The sequence below is a fragment of the Ammodytes marinus genome (genome assembly GCF_949987685.1).
Source record: "Ammodytes marinus genome assembly, chromosome: 12".
NCBI lineage: Eukaryota > Metazoa > Chordata > Actinopteri > Uranoscopiformes > Ammodytidae > Ammodytes > Ammodytes marinus.
The window spans coordinates 11,887,327-11,897,895 of record NC_137216.1 but is presented as its reverse complement, the minus strand read 5'-3'; the positions used below and the strand labels follow the sequence as shown (position 1 = coordinate 11,897,895).

At 42.9% G+C, this 10,569-nt stretch overlaps 1 protein-coding gene across 1 annotated transcript; it reads left to right on the top strand.

Annotated features, from left to right (window-relative positions):
- The first annotated feature begins 7,487 nt into the window (after positions 1-7,487).
- cxcr4b (chemokine (C-X-C motif), receptor 4b) lies at positions 7,488-9,642 on the top strand. Its single transcript, XM_080038649.1, has 2 exons — positions 7,488-7,582; positions 7,935-9,642. The coding sequence occupies exons 1-2, from the start codon at positions 7,577-7,579 to the stop codon at positions 9,054-9,056; spliced, it is 1,128 nt and encodes a 375-aa protein (XP_079894775.1). The 5' UTR covers positions 7,488-7,576; the 3' UTR covers positions 9,057-9,642.
- Positions 9,643-10,569: the final 927 nt, after the last annotated feature.

The following is a 10,569-nucleotide window of genomic DNA, read 5'->3' as shown; positions in this document are numbered from 1 at the left end:
CAATGGGCTCCAGCTTGATGAGCAGACTGTGATTAACTTGTGTGACTCATCCGCTGAGATTCAAAAGAGCAGAAAAACATTTTTGCGTGTGTGCGTTAAAAGACGGAGACGTTGTTGTTGTTTTTTGTTTTTTTACCACCCTTTGCCCTTTCCTGTAGGAAGGAGGGAAAATAAAACAACTATTTGTTTTCTGTTTGCTTCAGGCAGTCAGTGTAGACGGTGTCATCTTTCAGACAAGGAGGCACCACGGGGGCTGATAGATGCTTTTCCACTGGCGCTTTGTTCTGGTCTGGTGCTGGACTATTGGCCCAGGCCAGAGCCACATGTCACTCATCACATCTGGGATAGAAGACCCATAACCCATCGACAAGGACGCTCGGATGCACAAATCCAACTCGTCAGGATTTCCATCACAGGCTCTGAATAATGAATGAGGCCTGTCGACTTGCGCTCGAGTGGTGCTATAAATCTGCACTAAAAGCAAAGAACCATAGTGCCAAAGGCGATGGGGTTTTTTTTACGCACAGAGCCCCCCCTTTGCAAAGGTTAGAATGTTAAGTTTACTTGAATAATTTGACAATGAGCGATAATATGTGAGTGTGCTCCAGAGAGACAGATGCTTCAATAGCTTTTGCTACCAAAACGCATCCTGTGATCTGCCTCCTAAAGAAACACTTTTGAAAAATATATACAAGCTTAAGGCGAGACTGCAGGCAAAAACATTTGTTTTTTTTTCAAGCACTTGTCAATTTTGAGATGTTGTCTATCTTGCTTCCATAACATGTCTTCTTTTATACTTGAATAAATAAAAGGTCCAAAATGTACATTTAGGTGTTTATTTGACTAAACCTTGTCTGTGTGCATCTGTTTATTTCTCAACAATACTCTGAACCAAAAACCTTATAAATAACTTCAACAACTAAACTTTCCATAATCATTCTTAGCACTACTCTGAAGGTTATAATAATGTATAAGGTCATACAGATTTTAATTCTGGCTTAATCTAACATCTAGATGTGTAAATATTTGTGTATTAAAATTATTTCTGAAAACAATTGTAATACACAATATATTTTTTGATCTACAGTGATGTAAGTAATCAACTGGCAAGTTTTCAAGATAATATCTATAAGTTCAAAATGTTCACCCTATTCACCTGCAGTGTTTCACCTTATACTCAGTAGTGTTATTAAGAAACATCTCATAACGACATGGATCCTTTGCCATTTGAAATGCAACCAATCACACCTGTGACAGATTTCATATAATATTGAGTATAACCTATAAAGGTGTGAGAAGCTAAAAAATAAAATTTTAATTAAAAAACACAGTAAAAAAATGCCTGGGTCTGTGAGATCATTTCCCGCTGACATGCCATTTGAAAACATTCCCCTTCCATGACTCTTTGATGGCGGAGAAGCAATGAGGCGGGTGTTGGCTTGGCAGCAGGTCTATTCCCCCTCTCCCTCATCATGCGGTCACTGGACTCTAGCAAAGCTTATCTGCTGTCATCTGGCCCATTGTCCCTGTTATCTGAGGTGATCAGGGGGGTGAGCTGAGCCCCTGTTCACATCACAGTGCCCCTCCACCTTCCACACAGGGCCAGATGGGCCACACTCCACCTGCAGAGAGAGAGCCTGAAAGAACTCTGGCTGTGCTCCTCTGTCCTATACAAATGCAGCATGCGGGGTTCTCCCAGAGGAAATGGGGGGAAAAGGAACTCCAGGAACTCACTCAAAGCGTAATTGAAATTCATATCCACCGCATGCAGGTCTCTGATCTGCTGAGGCGCTGACGGTTATATAACTTTCTTTCTTTCTTTCTTTCTTTGAGGGGGAAACTTGTAAAGAACAAGTTCCTTAATTGGACATCAAAAAGTCTCATGCAAATGATCTCGTTTAAATCATCAAAGCAAGCCAGTTAGCGTTTGTGTTTGTGTCATTTATACACACGCGACAGATAAAATGTTAAAAAAAACTCCATGGGGCACTGGAGGGCGGTTATGCCAGTGCTTTTTTTTTATCCTGTCGCAAGGCAAAAACCACAACCGAGACGTTGGTGTAAAAGGAAAAAGGAACCCCGGTTGCATTTATCAAGGACTTATATGAAAACACCCTTCCTACGCAACAACAAGCTGCATTTCTCAACCAGGCCTAGCGGCTTGCTCTGGATCTGTGCCACATGTGGATATATACTGTGTATATGTATATATATCTCCCTTAACTGCTTGAGGGCAGTGTCACCCATTTCATTTTTTTATTGGTTTGTGCCCTGTTGTCTAATTCTACAGGGACTCCATGTCAGGACAGGCAGCAGCAGGATTCAGGGTAATCAGCGTGAAAATGTTCTGGAGTAAAAAAAAGTGTTTAAAAAAAAATAACCTCCTTCCAGTCGTTGCCCACCAACGTTGACAGGGCTTGTGACTTGAGGAGTGAGCTTGCCAGTAATTCCAGTGAGAAGAAATGAAAATGAATTACCATTGTTAACCTGCTGTGACCTCAAATAAACTTCAACACTGCAGTTTGTCAGAACGCGGGATATATTTTCAACAGCCTATTAACCCCACAGAGGCCAATATTAAGCACCTCCATTAATATCCACTAAAAGGTGCATGCTCCACACTCATTCCTCAACTGACTTCAGGTGTCAGTGCACAAAACAAATAGAGATAAGGCTCCAGTGTTCAGCGTATACCCTGGCAGGTTATGTCTCTTTACAGTCTGATTGTTCAGCCATCCAATAGCTTAACACAAAGTCTAAACAAATACATAGTAGATTTGGGTTTTGGAAAATAAATCACTGAAAATCTGCATTATAATTGCTTGAAACTGTAATGTAAGAAATATCTGTGTAAAGTCACTTGAGCACACATGGCTGTGTCCGCATTTCCCATAGAATTCACTGGGGTGTTGTGACCTTGTGATTGAGCTTGAGGAAAAAGTTTTTTTACAAGGGGGCCAACTGTGGCAGCAGCAGCAGCACCAGCCAAGTAGGAAGTTTAAGAGGGTGCCTTCCAGAGATAAGGACCCAAGCTTTGTCTTTAAAAAGTGGGTCTATTGTTTCCAATTGGAGTTCTTTTCCCCAAACACAAACATTTAAGAAAGCAAGCAAACCGGATGCTTTTACAAATATTGTTTTTTTTCCTTCTCTTCTGCGTGGAAATATAATAGTTCATAGTTGTCTGTTGCCATGCACTTTATGAAGAAAAGAAAAGTTTCCATGGGCACTAAAAGCTTTCTACGTGTTGCTCAAGTCCAGTCATTAGACTATTTTTAGCGAGACGATGGCCACCCTTTGACAATACCTGCGTCTGCCATTAAGCTCTTGGTGGTGAGATGTGCGTCAGGGTGTCTTGTTTGTACTTTGCGAAAGGCTTGATGCATTTAGTCTCCCCGCCTTGGCTGGGGAGACTAAAAGAAAAACGAACGAAAAGGAGCAGAGAGTATGTAAGAGGAATCTCTCATCTCTCCAAACAGGCCTTCTTTCCCTGAGCAGACTTCACACGCCGACCATGAAGAGATTGGGAAAACAACAGCGCCCTGATAGAGCCTCCTTGGCTGATAGATAGATAGAGAAGGTATGCATTCCACGGTGAATAATGAACATAACTCTATATGCACAAACATGCTAGGACATTCAGATCATCCCTTTTAAAACAAAACAAACTCGACAGCTTCAGACCCCCCTACGTACACAGCTCGACTTTTCAGATGCAGAATTACACAATGCATACTTTTTTCGACAAATGCCTTTGATTTTTTTTTTACACAGTTTGACTAACACTGTGTAGGTTGCGATGCCACTTGCTGCCAATGAAGAAGCCAACTCACTCCTATGTCAGTGTTACACTCCCCAAATATGTGAGTTTTTATGATGATGTATTGGCAAGCACAAAGCAATTATGTGGCGCATGTATTTGGTTGAAATACATAAATCAATTTTCAGGGCTCAGACGAGAGATTAAAAGGTATTTGAGTTGCGCCGAGGGAACCTTTTGTGCAATGTTGGGGCAACTCCCAAAGTCATGCCCTCAACTGCAAAAGGCTGGATGCTGTTCTCTCTTTGTGGTGATGTAAAAGAAGAAGAAAAGAAGAAGAAAAAAAAGGGGGAAAGTGAAGGTGTGATTTGAACAGAGGTATCATTATGAAAAATGATCTTGCGTCGACTTGCCGGGGGGGAGGGGGGGGAGGACTCCGGGATGAGTTGGAACTGGAGAGGGGCTCATGCATGGTGTTGACTTGAACAGCGCAGCTCATTCTTCTCTTTATCTCCCTGGCATGGCATTCTTCTCTGGCTCATTTCAATAGCCATTCTCTCACTGAAGAGCCACCTTCGCTGCCGTTCACACTTCTTGTGATTTGTATTCGAAGTAGCTGGAGGATCGTTTGTATTCCAGGGACCGATACCAATCTGAAAATCCTCACAGCTGACAGTGGAGGCCGCAGATATCCTTCCTGCCATAGCCCCCCAAGCTAGCCCCCCCCCCCCCCCCACAACAACAAAAACAAAGAATAATTTCAAAAAAGAAGAAGTCTTATTTATCATGAGGAGTGAAATCTCTTTTGTTGAAATCCTACTAAAGCGATAAGGTCCGTGTACACACACACAGTAATGAAGAAAGGTAAATTGCGAAAGCAGATGGATTGCAGTGCACGGATAATAGGTTGTAAAAGGTTACTGGGCACACGTGTTGCACTGAACTTTTTCTTCGTCAATTGTGTCCACTTTGTTATTGTGTGTATTTGAAATTACTTTTATTTTTTAAATCACAACATTTAATGCCAAGGGAAGGAGAAAACATTCATACCTGACCTGTTACCCATTCAATTGGTTGGTATCTAATAAGTGGCACTGAAATCAAGGATGGCCAGGTGAATAAATTTCAGCTGCATTGATTTCCCCCCCAAAATTCCAAATACATGAGCTAAAATGTAAAATCCACCATGGGAAATGTTTGGTTTAAAAAAATAAACTTGAGAATGCTTCGTGAGAAACACTTGTGAAAACAAAACTAAAACGTGAGTCTGTAGAATTCCCCTCTCTAATGAAATAACTTTGGGGAATGTAAAAAAACAAATGAAATACTGTATGCAGTGCACGCTGATCCAAGGGGCTCTCCTTGCAGACAGATAGAAGAGCAACTGTCTAGCGTCTGAATGGCGTTGATAAGAGCGACATACCAATACAGTGGCCTTTCTCTCCGATGGCAGATTCCCCCTCTGTTCCTCTCCTCGGGAGTCCAACTTCAGAAAGGACCTGTGGACACACAAACACACATGATAAGTCTCTGATAAGCCTCAACACGTGCCTAAAACTTTCATTTAAATCCAGTGAAGTGGCATTAACATCTGTGAATCTGCTGAATTATTGCTGATTATTGGATTCTAAATTTTTTCGTCTTCATGTTTTCCCCTCAGCACCCATCAGTGGGGGGTTTCAGTGCTGAATTTTCATCAGATAACCTACTGGTAAATCAAACTGTGTGAGTGTTTCTTCTGCAGACGCTTGATATGCTAACAAGCCTTGCCTTTTCCATAAAAAGACATTTGAAAAATGACAAAATGTATTCGGCCATTTCCTTCACACCGGGGGGATTTCAGTCATTCCAGTTACAGGGACAGTTTGGAACAGAAAGTCCTCCATGAAGTGGCTACACAGATCCAATCACTTTTGTCAAAAAGCTGGAGAGCGGCTTTCGTCCTATCTGTTAATACGTTTTTTTTCTTTCTCATATACTTTCACCTGGCGATAAGCACCCTGCTGTATAAATTGTCACTGCAGCTCACTGCTGGTGTTTTTGAAACTCCACTGCGGATAGACCTTTGGGGGGTTTCAGGTGGTGTTTAGTTGCCATACCTCAATTGTACCTTAAATAACCTCTGGCATTGGAGGAATAGCTGATCAATGTTTTCAGTGCTTATATGCACAAAAAAGGTTAGGCTTTCTGTCTGAAAATGAGGCATGTTCTGCCTATATCAATACATGATATAAATGCAATCTTTAGAGCAAATAGGCTGTTTTTCTTCTATGCAAATATGCCGATGTCTGGGTGTTTTGATAAATGTTCTGTGGCCTTGCTTTTTCAAGAACACCTCTTTAACCCAAGGATGTCTCCTCTCCAACAATGAAATCAATGATGCAGATGGACCGAGTGAATAAATCCATCACTGCTCTCATATATCAAAGACATAAAATAGTATTTGCATGCCTCACGGAGGATATCCAGTTGCAGACAACCGTCGGCTGAGTCTAGAGAGAGGAGGAGGGGGGGTGGGCTGGTGTGGTGTAGCCCAGGCCTCTGTCATCACTAAACCTCAGCTGAAATCAGAGAGGCTTGGGCAAAAGGCTGCGAGAAAATCAAATGGATGTTCTACACTGCGAGGGCTCTGAAAAGCCGTTTGATAGAAATCCCCACATTTACAGAGTGTGTGGTTCTTTTCAAATCTACGGGGGGGGGGGGGGGGGGTTAATTTAGCACTTGGGAGCGTGCCCGACATAACAGCACTTGAAGAAGTGACAGGGAGTGTATAAAGGTGAGGACAGATTCAGACCTCCGCTGATGAAAACCGTCATCAGACACAGTTATCAAGTGATTTGTGGAGGGAACTACGAGGCGGAGGAGAAGGCTCACCCCCACCCCGAACGACCAATTCTAAATGTCAGGCCTCAATTCACCGAGTGGAGAAGTGCTAAATGTGAGGGCTCAAGAACTCAGGATATATCACCAGAAAGAGCGTGTGTAATCTTACAATTGCTCCAATTTTCCAATAACCTTTTTCTAAATAGAGTTTATATCTGCTGAGGTAACATTACAACATCAAACACTGATATAAATCCTTTGACTCTCCAATACAGTTGCTATGGGGATACTTATCAGGCTGTTTCAAAAGTTGTGTTTTAGGATTTTGACCTCAATGGTAGCACTGCATCTTCCATTATTAAGGCTGTTTAAGTGTGTTTGTGATGCTGAGCTGGATGTTTTCGACCCCCTTTTAATACTCCTATATTGATGCTGCAGTTGTTGCAAGGTGTATACTGTATACCAGGCTACTCTTCTAAAAATGTAGGCCTACTATACAATTGGTGCACTTTTATTTTGAAAAATAAAAATCAATTTGAAATCAGTTTTAACAGTGCCTCCTACTAAACCCTTCAATAACTGTCAGTCACAGTGGACAAATAACAATGACGCACTCCAACAGAAGTCTCCTGCACTTCACTTTGGCCCCAGCACACGAGGTTCATGTTTTTCTTCTTCTTCTTTTTTTTTTTTTTTTTTTTGCACAGATAACAGAACGGCGGGTTTTTTAGGACAAAAAAAGTTTCACTCTAACTGACGCCCCGGCTGCACCACGGGCAGAGTGTCTTTATAGTGAAGCCGTTTTTGGAGACGCGCACACATCCTGCTGGCCCTCCTCCTCTCGATGGGGGGAGGGATCACGCTCGCACCGGCGGTATTTATTGAGTAGGTTTTCTACCAGAGAAGCCACTGATCACCCTGCACCTCAAAACAACAAGACACACACTCACGCCGCGTCCCAACAACGTTATATGACCAACGAGTCGAGTGGTAAACATGGAGGTGAGTTTGTTGATTCGTAATTCTCTCAACTGATGTGTGTCAGTTAGCGCTGTTCTTGCTTGAGGCTGTTTTAATGTCCAATGACAGTTGGATATATTTTTATCACGTTCCACGGGTGTTGACATAGGCTAGTGTGACTCGCTACAAAACTTTTTTTTTGTCAAATTTTAATTCACTTTTTCAAAGATTTAAAAAAAGAGTGGTCTGGAAAAGAAGAATTTTTTTTAAAAAACAATTCCAACTTAGAAAATGAGGATTTTAAACTTTAAAAAAAAAATTGTCATGAATCAGCTATTTGAAACCAAAGCAGTTTTCCAACCATTAAATCTCTTTATTTTTATTTATTTTACAGTATGACTACACGATTGTAATGGACGAGGAGGACTTTGGAATAGATGACGAGAACATCACCTACAACAGCTCAGAGGAGTTGCAGGAGCCGTGTGCCCAGGCGCTCGGCAGCAACTTCAACAAGATCTTCCTGCCCACCGTTTACGGAATAATATTTGTGCTGGGCATCGTTGGCAATGGATTAGTGGTGGTCGTCATGGGCTACCAGAAAAAGGTCAAAACCATGACGGACAAGTACCGGCTCCACCTCTCCGTGGCTGACCTCCTGTTCGTCCTCACTCTGCCCTTCTGGGCCGTGGACGCCGTCAGCAACTGGTACTTTGGGAGTTTCTTCTGTGTGTCTGTTCACATGATCTACACCGTCAACCTGTACAGCAGCGTGCTCATCCTGGCCTTCATCAGCATAGACCGGTACCTGGCAGTGGTGAGGGCCACCAACAGCCAGGCCACCAGGAAGCTTCTGGCCAGCAGAGCCATCTACGTGGGCGTGTGGCTGCCTGCGACCTTGCTCACTATACCCGACATGGTGTTTGCCAGGGTGCACACCACGGGCTCTTCAAACTATGACTTTCTAGATGACAGCCGGGCCACGGCACACTCCAGGACCATCTGCCAGCGCATCTACCCACAGCCTCAGGAGAGGTGGACCGTGGCTTTCCGCTTCCAGCACATCCTGGTGGGCTTCATACTGCCCGGCCTGGTCATCCTCATCTGCTACTGCATCATCATAGCCCGGCTGTCGCAAGGCTCCAAGGGCCAGGCGCTCAAGAAGAAAGCTCTGAAGACCACGGTCATCCTCATCCTGTGTTTTTTCTCCTGCTGGCTGCCCTACTGCGTGGGCATCTTTCTGGACAACCTGATCATGCTGAAAGTGGTCTCCCAGTCGTGCTCGTTGCAGAAAGCGGTGGAGACGTGGATTTCTATCACAGAGGCGCTGGCCTATTTTCACTGCTGCCTGAACCCCATCCTCTACGCCTTCCTGGGAGTCAAGTTTAAGAAGTCTGCCCGGAGCGCGCTGACACTCAGCAGCAGGTCCAGTCAGAAAACTCTTATGACCAAAAAGCGAGGGCACATTTCCTCCGTCTCGACCGAGTCCGAGTCCTCAAGTGTTTTGTTAAGTTAACAAAGCAAAAGTCAAATCTCAAGACTCTGTTGTGACTTGATGCTCTCTGGAGAGTACACCAACTAAGCTTTCATTTTAAAGAACTTAACTACATTTTGTACAGCTGTAAAAAAAAAAGAAAAGAAAAAGAGTCTTTTTTTATACATGTTAATTTTTGTGCTTTGTTTACTGCAATTGTGTGTGTGATGTGAGGGTTTGTTGGTGTTATGTTACCAGATGCAGATTGTGTCCTCAGGCAGTGCCTCATTTCCATTCACTCAGCTTTACATTCAAGATCCATTTTGACTTGTTTCCATCTTTACGATCTGTGTTGTTGTTTCAAAGCTCAGGCATACAATGCAATTTTTTACTGTTTTGATGAATGGTTGCTGCATTTTATCGAAGAAAAAAAAACTGTACATAGTTTGTAGCATTTGTGTGTTCGCACTTAGGTTGTGTGATTATCTGAAAGCTATTATTTATTGTCGTCATTCACACTGGAATTTTTGTAAAAGAAAAGAAACTGCATGCTGCTTTTTGTACCTTTGAAATGTGTGTGTGTGTGTGTGTGTTTTTTTATGTAAAAAATAAAAGAAATTCAATGCTTCTCAAAGACTGTGTGGTGTGCATTTTCACCTAAAAGCAGCTCCTCCGGGCCCCCAGGGGTTTGGGGGATGAGGTGTGTTGGGGGGAGGGGCGGGTGGGGGGCTAAACACAAATGTCTCCACCTGATCTGGCTGAGGAGCAGAAGGAGGACTGAGCAGACAGGCCCTGTAATTGCAAGAACATCTGTGCACTTTTACACGCCACAAAAGCTCAAATCCTCAGTTATAATTAGCGCCCATATGGCTCCTTAACAAAGAAAAATAGCGTGTTAAGTTCTCCTTTGACTTCTTATCTTCCCTTTCAGTTTGCGAGATATACTGGCCCCCATTGTGTTCGGCTTGTAAACAAGTGTTATCCTCATTTGTTTCACAGGGTTAGGTCAGTGGGGTCAACTCAGCTACGTACCAACTCAAACTAAATAATAGTATTCAGGACACTGCTTATATATTCTGAACATGCAAATGAACAAACGTAGTCTTTGTCCATCACTGGTGCAATATATCATAGGCAATAAATCTGCTGGAATTAAATAGATTGATATATACGAAGACGAGACGCGAAAATGACAAGTTCCTGAAAACGCACACATCAATCTTACTGTGGGCTCTTCTATCTGCAACACTAGAGATTTGTATCTGGGTTGAGTGGTGACAGAGAGAGCGACGTTCAAGTAGGAGACCAAAGGAAGCCAGCAACAATAGACAACAAGGAGAATGAAGTCGTCAAATGGCTGCTGTGCAATGCAGTGCTGGCATCCATTCAAGGCTCCAAATGGAAAGACATTTCCATTTCTTTACATGTAAAAAGAAAGAAAGAAAATGTGTGAATTGCCCCAATCTAACCACACGGTTAATGGATATTTGGGGGCTCCGTTCTCTCACAGTGAGGCAGGATGAAACAAAAGGAGCCTTTTTCAGTTGGAAATGTT